This window comes from Salvelinus sp. IW2-2015, linkage group LG4q.1:29 (genome assembly GCF_002910315.2).
Source record: "Salvelinus sp. IW2-2015 linkage group LG4q.1:29, ASM291031v2, whole genome shotgun sequence".
Classification (NCBI taxonomy): domain Eukaryota; kingdom Metazoa; phylum Chordata; class Actinopteri; order Salmoniformes; family Salmonidae; genus Salvelinus; species Salvelinus sp. IW2-2015.
The window spans coordinates 17770998-17786403 of record NC_036842.1 but is presented as its reverse complement, the minus strand read 5'-3'; the positions used below and the strand labels follow the sequence as shown (position 1 = coordinate 17786403).

The 15406-nt window shown below is 40.7% G+C and overlaps 1 protein-coding gene across 1 annotated transcript in view; it reads left to right on the top strand.

Annotated features, from left to right (window-relative positions):
• The first annotated feature begins 1072 nt into the window (after window positions 1-1072).
• nup214 (nucleoporin 214) overlaps window positions 1073-15406 on the top strand; it is a 99187-nt gene continuing 84853 nt past the window's right edge. The window contains exons 1-10 of the mRNA XM_070443266.1: window positions 1073-1243; window positions 5732-5927; window positions 6052-6206; window positions 6399-6597; window positions 6703-6773; window positions 10689-10752; window positions 10884-10987; window positions 11189-11295; window positions 11501-11567; window positions 11829-11955. Coding sequence (XP_070299367.1) covers window positions 1202-1243; window positions 5732-5927; window positions 6052-6206; window positions 6399-6597; window positions 6703-6773; window positions 10689-10752; window positions 10884-10987; window positions 11189-11295; window positions 11501-11567; window positions 11829-11955 — 1132 coding nt within the window. The 5' untranslated portion in view covers window positions 1073-1201. The remainder of the gene's footprint in view (window positions 1244-5731; window positions 5928-6051; window positions 6207-6398; window positions 6598-6702; window positions 6774-10688; window positions 10753-10883; window positions 10988-11188; window positions 11296-11500; window positions 11568-11828; window positions 11956-15406) is intronic.

Here is a 15406-nt window from a genome sequence, read left to right as displayed (position 1 = left end):
TTGCTCTGACTCTGTAGTTAATATACCCTAACTGTACTTGAGTATTTTTATAACCTATATTTAACTAGGCAAGTCAGTTAAAAACAAATTCTTATTTACAATGACAGTCTAACCCAGCCAAACCCTAACCCAGACGACGCTGGGCCAATTGTGCGGCGCCCTATGGGACTCCCAATCACGGCCGGTTGTGATACAGCCTGGACTCAAACCAGGGTCTGTAGTGACGCCTCTAGCACTGAGATGCAATGCCTTAGACCGCTGCGCCACTCGGGAGAGACTCCATATCAAAAAACAAAAGAACAGATAGATACTTCACTTTTTCACCATTCACCACACAATTCATCCGACATGCTTCAATCACTCCAGGAACATTTTTCATCTCTTCAAAATTGACTTCCCACGAGACGTCAGATATAACCCCCTTGAGGGGTAGCCTGACACACGCGACACGTCAAACTTATCAAATCGGTTAAGACACAATGCACGTTCCTTCTGATCCGCAGAAGCACAAACAATCAAAACAAGCCCACCTCTCGTGATCCTCACAGCCTTCACTTTACCCAGCACTCTCTCCGCCCGTTTGAATAACTCAAATGGTTTCTTTAAGATTGGTACTCTGCTCAGCTGCTCCTCATTATGAAACCGTACTAGATACGAAGGATCATTCTCATCACTGTACACTACTTTGCTTCGTTTTCTATTCCTTTGGATAATACTCCAATTCTCCTTGATTCTACAGCCATTGTATTCAGAAACCACTTATCCACTTCATCATCCGATTCCGCCATCTTTCCATCGGCTCTACTGATTGACAGTAATGTTATGCTGTCCCGCTCGTGGTGTATGTAGCACTTCTAGTCACCTTTCCCCAGTAAACTGACTGCCAAGTAAACTGACTGCCAAGATAATTTCATGTTGGATCATTGATTTACACTTCCAAATTTGAAATAATTGACGTCACGTCACATGTGAGTRTTAGGCCGATTTCTCTCGTCTGAATTGAACAAGCAAGCCAATCGCTCTGGGATGGATTATTCTGCCTTGCAGATTAATTTTGTGCGTCACTTCCTTATTATATTTCGCAAAATTCGAGCGCGGTATGATTTCGTTTCATGTGGAAAGGAAAGGCTAGAACCAGCCCGTGTATATTTCGTAAAGTTCTGTTGTAGCTAAAATAATTATATCTGCTGTTWATTTCAAAATGAGTGAAGACCCTGACTCTCCTCCCGAAAGGGAAATGAAGGTAGGCAAACTATTGTATCTACGTAGCTAGCAAGTTTACTAGCTTGTAGCATTAGCTTGCTAACTATCTTATTTGCGCAGCAGGTAGTTTGTCTGTCAACCAGCTAGTGTTTATGCTAGTTAGTTAGTTCGCTAGATAGCGATCTGGGGATAACGTTCCAACTGAAGTACGTTATTGTCTGTTTCTTACTGCCCAATTCCCATAATGTTACTAGCTAGTAGCTATCCTATATTTTAGTCAAAGATGGCTAGCTAAGCCAGACTCAACTAGCTAACAACAAAGTCATGAACATCAACCAACTAAACGATGTATGGATTAACAACAGTGTATAGCTAGCTAGTTGTATACATTTGAGTGTCTAACACTGACTTTCTTCAACAGTAACTAGCTATGTCAGCTAATTAGCTACCTACAAACTAGCTAGTTAGATACATCCATTTATGAATGCTATTGTGCTCTACCTAAATTAATCTTGTTTTTGCTATTAGTAGCATTTATTCTAGGAGGCATTCATTCAGCTGCTAGCTTTCCCAACGTAATTTATTTCCAAATCCACCTCGTCCTGTCAACAATATCTTGTTGTTAACATAGTCAAAATGGGCTTTACAGATCTTAACCCTTGTGTTGTCTTAAGGGTAAAAAATGACCTATGTTTAACAGATGAAAAAAAAAAAACTAAATGATATTTTTTCAACTTTTCCTAGAGTGACCCCAACATTAGAAAAAGTGAAACATCGCCTTTGTTCATATTTCCATGAAAGCTGTACACCACCAGGGTAGGGCTGGGCGATATGGCCAAAATATTATATCACGGTATTTAAAAAATAAAATAAAATGGATGGTATGACGGTATTTTAAGTTTTTGAATAATACAAGTTCTACATTTGCTTTATGAGTAGTGAGTGATCCTAGGGTGGCAACATATACATTCTAAGTGATTTCAATGAGTCTTGCTCCATTCTGATTGTTTTATACTGTTCAATTAAACTTCAACCAAAACAAATTTCAGCACTTCTTCATTTCTGCATTTCCTGCACTATATTGCAGTGGTGGAAAAAGTACCCAATTGTCATACTTGAGTAAAAGCAAAGAAAGAAAATTACTCAAGTAAAAGTGAAAGTCACCCATTAAAATAGTACTTGAGTAAAAGTTTTAAAGTATTTGGTTTTAAATATACTTAAGTATCAAAAGTAAATGTAATTGATCAAATGTACTTAAGTATCAGAAGTAAAAGTTTAAATAATTTCAAATTCCTTATTAAGCAAACCAGATGGCACCATTGTCTCTTTTTTTTTTACTCCCCTTTTTTCTCCCCAATTTCGTGGTATCCAATTGGTAGTAGTTACAGTCTTGTCTCATCGCTGCAACTCCCGTACTGACTCGGGAGAGGCGAAGGTCAAGAGCCACAGAAGTCGCGAGTGCGCGATGAGACAAGGATATCCCTGCCGGCCAAACCCTCCCTAACCCGGGCGACGCWGGGCCAATTGTGCGTCTCCCCATGGGCCTCCCGGTTGCGGCCGGCTGTGACAGAGCCTGGGCTCGAACCTAGAATCTCTGGTYGCACAGCTAGCACTGCGATGCAGTGTCTTAGACCACTGCACCACCTGGGAGGCCGGCACCATTTGTTTATTTACGGATAGCCAGGGGCACACTTCAGCACTCAGACATAATTTACAAACGAAGCATTTGTGTTTAGTGAATCCTCCAGATCAGAGGCAGTAGATGACCAGGGATGTTCTCTTGACAAGTGCATGAATTGGYCCATTTTCCTGTCCTGCTAAGCATTCAAAATCTAACGAGTACTTTTAGGTGTCAGTAAAAATGTATGGAGTAAAAGGTACAGTATTTTCTTTGGAATGTAGTGAAGTAAAGTACAGATACCAACAACAACAAAAATTAAGTTGTACTTGAAAGTATTTTTACTTAAGCATTGTTTACTAATGGGGAAAGCATTGTTTACTAATGGGGAATGCAGTCAGAGGCTATAAAGGTGCTTCTGATGACAGTCCCCCCAGTTGTCTCTTTGCTGAAGCAATGAGTGCACAATTCAGTGCCCAACAAGTCGTAGATCTGATTTTTTTCAGATGTCCAGGAGGAACAAGAGAACAATGATTTAGATGAGCTGGTGGTATCTGAAGATGGGGAAGAATACAACCCAGAGCACGATGCATCATCTTCCGATGAAGAAATCCCCCAAGCTGAAAGAGAGACGTTTCTGTCAAAGAAAAGCAAAATAACATGGTCCTTGTCACCATATGACAACCAGGGCAGGGTGGCAGCACAAAATGTCATAAGGATGACGCCAGGACCCACAAGACATGCAGTTTCCCATGCCCAGGACATCGCCTCTACATGTTCATCACACAAGCCATCGAAAAAAATTATCCTGGAGATTACAAATTTGGAGGGTTTCRGTAAATATGGAGACAACTGGAAAAGGATGGATGAGATTGACCTGCATGCCTACATAAGGCTGCTAGTCTTAGCGGGTGTGTATCGGTCCCGAGGCAAGGCTACATGTAGTCTCTGGAATGCAGAGCGTGGAAGGGCGTTTTCTTTTTTTTTGTGCCACGATTCTACTGAAAGTCTTTCACACTTTCTCAAGAGTGCTGCGATTTGATAACCGTGAGTCAAGACCTGAAAGACGTGTGAGAGACAAACTGGCGGCCAAAAGAGAGGTCTGGGAAAAGTGGGTGGAGCGTCTGCCATACCTCTACAACCTTGGGCCTGAAGTAACAGTGGATGAGCAACTGGTTCCATTCAGAGGTACATTTTTATTTTCATATCTGTAATGTAAGTGATTTTCACAGTTAATTTTATTATGTATAGCTGTAATATCATTGATTTATGTGATTGTTTTCTCTGACACTGATACTAATTACTGATAGTAATCTCTTTTGTCAAAAGGTCACTGTCCTTTCCGGCAGTATATGCCCAGCAAGCAAGCAAAGTATCGCATCAAGATATGGGTGGCCTGTGACGCACAATCCATCTACGCTTGGAAGATGCAAGTCTACACAGAGAAGCCGACCAGTGGAGGCCTGGAGAAGAATCAGGGGATGCGGGTTGTGCTTGATGTGACCGATGGACTGAAGGGGCACAATGTCACGTGTGACAATTTCTTCAACTCTTATGAACTCAGCCATCAGCTCCTGAAGAGGAAGATCACCATGGTTGGCACAGTTAGAAAGAACAAGCCTGAGCTCCCCCCTACACTCCTCGCAACAAGGGGGAGAGAGGCCATCTCATCAAAGTTTGCCTTCACCCCACCACCACTCTAATTTCTTACCTCCCAAAGAGGAACAAGAATGTGGTCCTTCTGAGCACACTGCACAAAATGGCTGAGATCAGTGATCGTGAGGACAGGAAGCCTGGACTACAACCACAACAAAGGAGGCATGGACAAGGTGATTGAACTTACAGCTGCAGCAGGATAACTGCCCGCTGGCCCCTGGTCATCATCCATAACATCATTGATGTGTCCTCATACAATGCCTTCGTTATATGGAGCAAGATCAACCCTACCTGAATGCCTGATAAGCGTAACAAAAGGAGGGTGTTCCTGGAGCAGATGGGAAAGGCGCTTGTAACCCCACACATTCAAAGAAGGGAGCACCTCCTCCGCACAGCAGCCTCTGCAGCGCTTGTGAAAGCTCTTCAGGGGGCTGAATCTTGTCCTGATCCACCTGAGGCTGGGGCAGGCAAGAGGAGGAGATGCCAATTCTGCCCCCCAAAGAAGGACTGTAAAACAAATACTATGCGCTGCACATGTGAGAAATACATCTGCAAAGTCCATGCACACACACTTGCATACTGTCCTACATGTGCTAATTAGTTGATTGATTTATTCAAGTTTCTGTTTTGTATCTATCTTATTTATTGTTGTTGTTTATGCACTTTGTGGCTGGGGGCAATGGTTAAAAAATGGGAGAAGACTGGTATTTTGTAGTTGAATTCGTCATTGTACAGTATATAAGAATATATTACTATTTTGCCAAAAAAGTTCAAGACTGTTATTGTTTCCCTTCAATAAAATGCATTCAAAACTACTTTCTGCACATTTCTGCTACTTTCTTAGGCCATACTAGTGCTATCTCTTGCTTAAAAATGTAGGTTTACACCTATGCAGTTCCCTTAGCAATAATAATAATAATCCTCTACTTTAGTAAAGAAAACAATTATGACAGGTGTATTGTAATAAAATCAAGTGGTCTCCACTGATTTAAATGCAGTCTTTCTGCATTGTGAAGTGGGAAAACTCAGATATTCACAAAGTTTGTGAATTGTTTCTTCATGCAAAATAGATTTGGGGTTTAACATTCAGTTAAAATGCTTTATTTGAGGGGTTTAGTGAAGGCGGGTCATTTTTTTTACCCTTAGGACAAGGGGAGTATACAGAATGTTAAGATTACACAAGGGTTAAACGAGTAGCCTACATGAGACTAAATTCAATGCCATCACAGTCATGAAGTATTCTATTTTATGCAGGATTTTCAGTTCCGGCAAATGAAGAAAACCCGTGTCTTTGATTCACCTGATGACCTGCCGAAGGATAGATCAAGTCTGCTCACCATCTCCAACAAATTTGGACTGACATTTGTCGGACTAGACAGAAAGATCAAGGTGTACCTCACGGGGGACATCCTAGCTTCAGACAAAGTTGATGGAAACTCCAATGAAATAGGTAAGATTTTCTGTACATTGGTCATTGTCTCATATAGTTTTCCTAAGCAATGACAGTTATGGCGTGCCTTGGCCAATGTAACTTGACTTTACCTTTTTCTCTCAATCTTACTCCTCTTTCTCAGTTGAGGGGATAGCAGCCTTAGCTGATGTTCATGTGGAGTTGCCTGTGCACAACCTGGGACTCAGCAGTGATGAGCTCACCCTGTCAGTCAGTGGCATGTCAGAAGCATCAGGCCTGTCACTGGCCTTCTACGACGTCCGCACCTTCATCAACAAGGTGATTAACTCTCATAACAACCCCCCCACTGCTAATGGAGTGGTACGGTTTTGTCATGGTGAAACAGAGTTCAGAGTCCATGCTTTGATATCAATTGAAAGCACACCAAGACTAGTCACCCCAACTTCTTCAGTTCCATATTTTTCCCACACACCTAATCCCCTCACTTCCATGGCTGCCCCCTCTCTCCAGGCCCGACCGCAGAAGTTGCCATTTGCGACTCTGCAACCGAGAGCCGGCCTGGGCATTATTGTGCAGGACCTCAAATGGAACCCGGTGCAGGTGTCCATGCTGGCCACCTGTCTGTCTGACGGCAGCATGATGGTGCTGGACGTCACAGACAGCGTCACAGTGCAGGCCCAGCTACCCGCCACAACGGGCATCACCTGTGGTAAGTGTGACATAGTGTGTAATCACTTTGAGGAATACATTTTTCATGTAATTGGAATTTTATACAATTTGTTTTCGCTTTCTGTCATCTTCTCCCTTAATACAGTATGCTGGAGTCCCAAAGGAAAGCAAGTAGCAGCAGGAAAAATGAATGCAACAGTCAGTCAGTATACTCCAGTAAGTCTGTACCAACAACTCTCAGTATAATACATTAACAAGACCTCCTAGCTCTAAGGTGTCCTATCTGGATAACTTATGTACTGGGTTTGACCAGGCCACAGATAGCAACAGAGATGTATTTATCTTGGGTGATTTTAATATAAATTGGAAGGATCACAATAATTTGAATAGAACAAAATTGATGAGATATGCCAAGAACTGTGGTTTGAAACAAATGGTTAATGATACTACTAGATCGTCAATTAAGTTGGGTCATCGTTCAGACACATACATTGATCTGATTTTCTGTAATATACCATTGCAATGCTTAAAAGCCAGATCAATGCCAGTGGGCTGGACAGACCATAATATTGTGACCATAACCATTAACACCAAGGTTCCAAAGGAACCGCCTAGGATTGTGGTTAAGAGAAATTTTAAAACATTTAATCATGAGCTATTTCTAAATGATTTGGCTGCTGTACCCTGGGAGCTGATTTATCCCGAGGATGATTTAAATCACGCTACAGAATGTTTTATTTATTTGCTCACTGAGGTAATGGACCATCATGCCCCTATAAGAAAGAGTACAGTTGGTGCTCGTCCATCTCCATGGATTGATGATGAACTGGGTGAGGCTTTTTCTCAAAGAAATATGGCAAAAGTCTTAGCAGCCAAGTCAAAATTAGAAATTGATGAACAGAATTTTAGAACATTACATAATTATGCAGTTATATTGAATCGAAAGAGAGAGAAAATATTTTACAACAATGCTTTTATTGATTGTAAAAATGATTCTAAAAAGGTATGGAACACAGTTAAGGGCTTACTTGGTACATCTCATCGTGCCCATCTAGTGTGGAGGTTGACGGGAGAATAATAACAAAACCAGTTGATATTGTGTCGTGATAATTTCCTCTATTAATAAATGAGGAGAGTTTACAAACCACACACAAGTCAGAGTTATATTTTAAAGTCCATCTTTAATTATATGAGCTTCACCATAGCCCTTTGACTCTCAGATCAATTCAGTGTCTATAAATGAATTCTCTGAGAGTCCTTACAAAAGAATACTTAGTATCTTTTATAGCCAAGATACCCCTCTCAACTCACATGACGAACCACAGATCTCAGGGACTTCTCAAAGGGCCTTTTACTTGAGAGAGGAGTATCCCATAGCCAGATAGCATTAGCTATAAATTATCGTTCAGTTTGGTCTCTTAGACGAGGTTCTACTTCTCGTTCTTGGTACTTCATAGTACCAAAACATTACCTCATCCAATGGCATATATCAATTGTCAATTCTAGATACCCCCATCTCAAATACAACCCACCCCTGGACAAGCACCCTGAGGGGAGTGAGCCTCTAGGTCAAATACTATGAAAGATAAGTTCAACATCAGAGGGGTAATACAATGGTTCCAGACACTGCCATACTCCTCCCCCCAATGGGAAAAGGAGGGAGTGACTGGAGTACAGGCAAGGTGGAGCCCTTCACATGGTTTAGGAATAGTTACAGACACATTCAAATATGAAGACAATGTTCAAACCTGACTTCTCCCTTTCGGATATTCTGCATATTACCAGACATGTAAAAGACAAGCCTGACATCTCCCCTCTCTGGGCCCCAAGTGACTTTTCCCTAGAGAAGAAAGGAAAATGCAACTGCCGACAGTATAGTACAAAAAGAGACATTTCTAATGACAAGTCACATAAGCATATTATGAAAGTAAATAAAACATCTTATTTTTCTATGTTACCTAACTAATTCTGATTCAGCTACGACAATTGCCAATCATTTTGCAGATTTTRTWWWWWWWWTTTTTACAAAGAAAATTAATTTACTGAGCAACAATGTAAACATACATTCTTCTAAACAAGCTATTGTCCAATGGATTGATGATCATATTATGAGCAACAAGATCTATTCTTTTAGTCTGCAAACAGTGTCAGTGGAGGAGGTGTTAAACCTATTGAAGTCATTACCTGATGTTAAATCTACAGGTTATGTTCTTATGGACAATTTCTTGTTTCGCTGTGCTGCTCCCCAGATTGCAGTTCCACTGAGATACATATTTAATTGTTCACTGGAAAAGGGGATGTTTGCAAATGTATGGAAGCATGCGAAACTGTGTCCTATTCCGAAAGACTGCAAAGAACCCATTACTCCTGCCAATAGTCGACCAAATAGTCTACTCCCTACACTCAGTAAGATATTGGAGGGTATTGTGAGTAGACAAATATGGGAGTACATGGAAAAGAATGATCTGATTACAGCCAATCAGCATGCTTTTCGCAAAAACCATTCCACTACCACTGCATTGGTTGACATGACTGACCAGTGGCTCAATGCTATGGATAATGGGAAGTTTGTGGGTGTACTATTTTTAGATTTCAGTGCAGCATTTGATTTAGTGGATCATGAAATAATTTTGACAAAATTAATGCATTATGGTTTTAAGGAGGTAGCATTGAATTGGGTACAGTCATATCTAACTGACAGGAAACAGTCCACCTATATCAATGGTTCATTTTCTTCCCCTCATGTGTTAAACTGTGGAATACCGCAGGGCAGCTGCCTTGGGCCACTTCTCTATTTAATATATACCAACGACCTTTCCTATGCCTTAGCTGAAACTCAAGCTACTATATTTGCAGATGATACTACAATTTATGCAGCAAGACAATCGGTTCAACAGGTACAGCAAGCTTTACAAGGAGATTTAGAGAATATTAGGGAGTGGGTTTGCCAAAACAAACTTGTTTTAAACACCAAGAAAACCAAAGTTATATTGGTCTGTTCCACTAGGAAAAGGCCAAAACAGCATGGGATACAATTAAGTATGGGAGGAGTACAAATTGAAGAAGTGGCAGAAACCAAACTATTGGGAGTGCAGCTAGACAACTGCTTATCATGGTCGTCTCAAATAACTAARCTATGTAAAAAAAGAAAAGCATTAAAACAGCATGCATAATCAGAAGGATAGCTAAATATTTACCAGGAAAAATTATTCAGCAAATAACACAAGCATTAATTGAGAGTCAGGTGAACTACTGTTCTGTGGTCTGGGGAAATGTATTTCAAGTGAAGTTAGGAGGCTGCAGAATGCACAGAACGAAGCAGCAAGGATTGTTTTAAGGTGGAGATATGGTTCTTCTGTTGCAGTCATGCGCAATGTTCTTGGTTGGTCATCAATCGATAAGATAATTGAAAGGAACGTGCTTATTTTATTTCATAATATACATAATTTAAAARGGCCAAGTTCTATTCACAACGGTATTCAGTTGGTAAGAGACAGACATTCCGTAAATACTAGGAATAGATTGTCCACTATCTATGTGTTGTCCAGACAGAAAAGAGAAATAGGCAAAAGAACATTTCGATTTAGAGCAATAAAGAAATTGAATAAATTAACTGAGCAAACCAGAAATCTTTCAATATATAAATGTAAACATTATTTTAAAACGATTTATATATAATACATAGAAATGTTGTGGGACTATAGTAGATGAAGAATCAATATATTTTTTAGATTGAGTCATTATTGGGTCATTATGTTAGTATATTATGTATGTTTGTAATAGTGTGTTATATGTGGAAATGTGTTCGTATTATAAATTGTATTTTCATGTTTAAGGACTCTTGGAAAATTAGTCCAAATGGGGACTAAAAGAGATCCAAATAAAATCAACAACGTTAGACACACTTATTATTCCTGTGAAGTCTGGTGTGTTTGATGTATTTTGCCCACAGGAGGTTGGTGGCACCTTAATTGGGGAGGACAGGCTCAGGGCAATAACTGGAGCTGAATTAGTGGAATGGTATTAAATACATCAAACGCATGGTTTCCAGGTGTTTGATGCCATTCCATTTGCGCCGTTCCGGTGCTTTATAATGATTATGCCCTGGTCTAACTCTGCTCTCCTGAACAGGGGCTTCAGGAGAAGAAAGTGATCCCCTGCCCAAGCTTCTACAGCTCTGACAACCCTGTCAAAGGTAAACTAGACACAGATCAGGCTGGCCTGAAGCAATAATCCTGAAATTGAACATTTCAGTGCCTTTATTTTCCTGCCTGATAACCTTAATCTCAATTATATGTTTTCTTTGTGTTGTCCTTTCTCTGTCAGTGCTGGATGTGCAGTGGCTGAGTACGTTTGTGTTTGCTGTGGCATATGCAGCAGCCGACGGCTGTCCGGAAACACCTCCTGAACTGGTGGTGATCTCCCTCCCTGTGAGTAGTACCAATGGTCTGTCATGCATCTGAATGATGATGATGAGATCATTTTGCAGTGTTAATTGTTCATTGTTCTAATACTAATAGGGTCATTTCACTCAGTGACTGAAATGTTTTCTCTCCTAAATGATAGTTTATGGGTTTGCCTTTTTCATTATTACTGAAACCATTTTGACAATTAACATGTTGATATGTCAGACAAAGACAGAGAAGAGGGAGGAGAGGTACCTGAACTTCAACGACCCGGTGTACGGCACCTGCACAGAGAGACAGCACCACTACTTCCTCAGCCACATAGAGGACTGGTGAGACACTCCTCACTCTGTATTCTGCCCTGCCAGTCTGCAGATATATTTTTTTTTTTCTTGTTTGTAGAAAGTGGCTTTTGTATGCAAACTCAGTTGGTATAAGCTCTGTTCCATTTCCCTCTGGCTCTCAACTTCAATGTTCGAGGAACAGCTGTGAGGTTGGTGAATCACTTATGCTCATTGTTATTTTTTCTTCTTTCAGGAATGTTGTTCTTGCCGCATCAGCAGCCTCCATTGAAGTCAGTGTCATCGCCAAGCAAGAAGATAAGGTAATATTTGTCAATCAGCATTGGCTTGATTCTCACTCTGGGCCTTAGAAACTAAAGCAGTTCAAGGTCGATGTAGATTTCAGATATCTTTGTGCAGAACTTAGTCTCATCCATTGGACAAGACCTCACCTCAGCATCTTCTGATAAATTATTATGGAGTAGTAAAGCCCTAATCAAAGCCCAACTGATATTGATCAATTGAGCCCCTGAGTGTCTATTTTGTCATGTAACCTCTGTGCAATGTGCTTTTGTGTTGTTCAGACCAACTGGGAGCTGTGGCTGCTGGAGGACGCCAGCAGGGGAGAGCTGCCTGTCTCTCAGAATAACGACGACACGCTGCCCCTGGGGCTGGCCATTGACTACACCAGCCAGCAGGAGATCCACATCAGTGAGTGGTTGCTGCTCTCTCCCCTTCCAGCTTTCCACATTCTTCTGACCCCATTCCAAACTGGTCACTTTCTCCTTGATGGATTTGTAATTCTCCCCTTGCTGAAGGAAAGGACTTTGCCATATTGTTACCATTTCATTCAGATCTAAGAGTGTGGAGTAGGCAGGAAGGGTCAAGCAAAGGAAGCTGGTGAACCATTTGGAATCAGCTGATATGTTTGTCAACAATGAAGGGCTGACCCCATTTCGTCGACTGGTCGATTGTTTGGTCGATAGGCTGATGGTCGACCAAGATTTCTTTACTCGAGCAGTAGCACAAAAAAAATGCAAGACACCTGTCTGAGTGGACTGATCCATTGTGGAAGCCGTGGGGATGGCCCAGTCCATCAGTCTAAGACATGTGCTACTGAAATTGTATATTGTTATAATATGTAAGAACAATGGTGCAACACAAATACAAATAATATTATTTTAAAACAGATGTGCTTTCTCCCGCGTTGGATAGTGGTCGCTGTCTGCGGTGCTGAAACACATCGGTGCTCTTGAATTGGCACCTTTTACTAGACCATGTTGCAATGTGCATAATAGCACGTTTAACCAGCATATTGGTGTTGAGAACAATGCGGCGGAGGCAACAGAGTTAGGAGATGAGAACAGCCCTTGTCTTAATTGTTTAAGAAAAGTGAGGAGAGAGGAAACGGCAAATTAATTAGGTCTATAATCAATCGCCTAACCGTTAAATGTGCCTGGATTTATATCATCATCATCCATATACACCACCGTTCATATATCATCCATATACACCACCGTTCATATATCATCCATATACACTACTGTTCATATATCATCATCCATATACACTACCGTTCATATATCATCATCCATATACACTACCGTTCATATATCATCATCCATATACACTACTGAAAAAGAGAGGAGCTTTGGTTTGCCAGCAGGTAGAGGCCAATACCGTTCATTACAGATTCAGCTGAGGTCTAGAACTTAGGAATGATTTGTACAAATACAATGCTCTTAGTTTTAGAGATGTTCAAGACCAGTTCATTACTGCGCACCCATTCCAAAACAGACTGCAGGTTTCAATTACTTCATTAGCTGTGATTTCTGATGTGATATGGTTGAACATCAGCGTACATGGACACACACATGTTGTTTTAATGCCAGTGCAGGTCATTGGTAAAATAGAAAATAGTAGGCCTGGAGAGCTGCCCTGCAGTACACCACACTTTACATGTTTACATTAGAGAAGTTTCCATTAAAGTAAACCCTTTGAGTTATATTTTGTAGATAGCTCTGAATCCAGGATATGGCAGAGGTTGAAAAGCCATAAAACACAAGTTTTTTTTCAACAACAGGTTATGGTCAACAATATCAAGGCTGCACTGAATATAACAGTACAGCTCCCAAATCTTATTATCAATTTCTTTCAACAAAACATCTGCCATTTGTGTCAGTGCAGCACATGTTGAGTGCCCTTCTTTATAAGCTACTGAACATCCTTTCATTTGTTTACAGAGAATAGCATTGTATTTGGTCAAACACCATTTTTTCCAAGAGTTTGCTAAGAGCTGGCAGCAAACTTATAGGTCTGCTGTTAGAACCAGTAAAGGCCCCTTTACCACTCTTGTGTAGCGGAATTACTTTGGCTTCCCTCCAGGCCTGGCCGAAGGCTTTCCTCTAGGCTCAGATTAAAGATATGACAGATAGGAGTGGATATAGAGTCAGCTACCATCCTCAGTCCTTCCATCTAAGTTGTCAACGCCAGGAGGTTTGTCATTATTGATCGATAACAATAATTTTCCCACCTCCCACACTAACTTTACATAATTCAAACTTATATGCTTGTTTTTTTTTATGCGTGAATACGATGGCTCACTGTTAATTTGCCCACTTTGCCAATGAATAATCATTAATTAATTGCCAACATCAAATGGTTTTTATATGGGCCTGATTTCATGAAAGATGGAGTTAAATTTGTCTTTCTGCCCATTTCATTTAAAGTACTGAAGTTTTTTTATTATTCTTTATATCATTGATCTTGGCTTCATAATACAGTTTCTTCTTCTTTTTGTTGAGTATTGTCACATCTTTTCTCAATTTGCAGTAAGTCACCCAGTCAGATGTGCAGCCAGACTTATTATCTGCTCCTTTTGCCCCATCTCTTTCAACATAGTTTTTCAATTCCTCATCAACCCATGAAGCTTTAACAGATCTATCAGTCAGTTTCTTAACAGGTGCATGTTTATCAATAATTGGAAGAAGCAAATTAAATTCATCAAGTGCAGCGTCTGGATGTGGGTACGCAGACCCACGAGCCACTACCGGCCCCTCATGATGAGTTCTGTGTTTTTGGTCCTACCCCCATCAAAGTTGCCCATCCCTGACTTAGATATTTGTTGGCTGGCTTAGCTAGATATGCTTATGTTTCTGTCTCTCAGATTCCTGGCAGTAGAGACCCCTGCTGCAGCTCCAGCCTCCAGCCCTTCTCCTTCAACTCCACACCCAAGCTGCCTTCTCTTGAGCCCAGCAGCCATTCCGCTCCTCTGCCATAGTCACCAAGTCTGCAGCCATGCCAGGTAAGGAAATAATAAGCTTGTTTATACAGCATAATTCATCAGCTGTACAGTGCCTTCAGAAAGTATTCATACCCCTTGACTTATTCCATATTTTGTTACAGCCTGAATTTAAAATTGATTAAAGTATAAACATGTTTTCACCCATATACACACAATACCCCATAATGACAGTAGAAAACTTGTTTTTAGAAATGTTAGCAAATTTATTGAAAATGTAATTTACATACGTATTCACACCCCTGAGTCAATAGTTTGTATGAGTATTACTGGTTGGTAGGTGATCAAATACTTATGTCATGCATAAAAGCAAATTAATACTTAAAAATCATTACAATGTGATTTTCTGGATTTTTGTTTTAGATTCCGTCTCTCACAGTTGAAGTGTACCTATGATAAAAATTACAGACCTCTACATGCTTTGTAGTAGGAAAACCTGCAAATCTGCAGTGTTTCAAATACTTGTTCTCCCCACTGTATATCCACAGTAAAACGAGTCCTATATCACATAACGAAAGGCCGCTCAGCAAGGAAGAAGCCACTGCTCCAAAATCGCCATAAAAAAGCCTGACTCTACAGTTTGCAACTGCACATGGGGACAAAGATGGTACTTTTGGGAGAAATGTCCTCTGTCTGATGAAACAAAAATAGAACTGTTTGGCCATAATGACCATCGTTATGTTTGGAGGAAAAAGGGGGATGCTTGCAAGCCGAAGAACACCCTCTCAGCCATGAAGCACGGGGGTGACAGCATCATGCTGTGGGGGTGTCTTTGCTGCAGGAGGACTGGTGCACTTCACAAAATAGATGGCATCATGAGGAGGAGAAATTATGTGGATATATTGAAGCAAAATGTCAAGA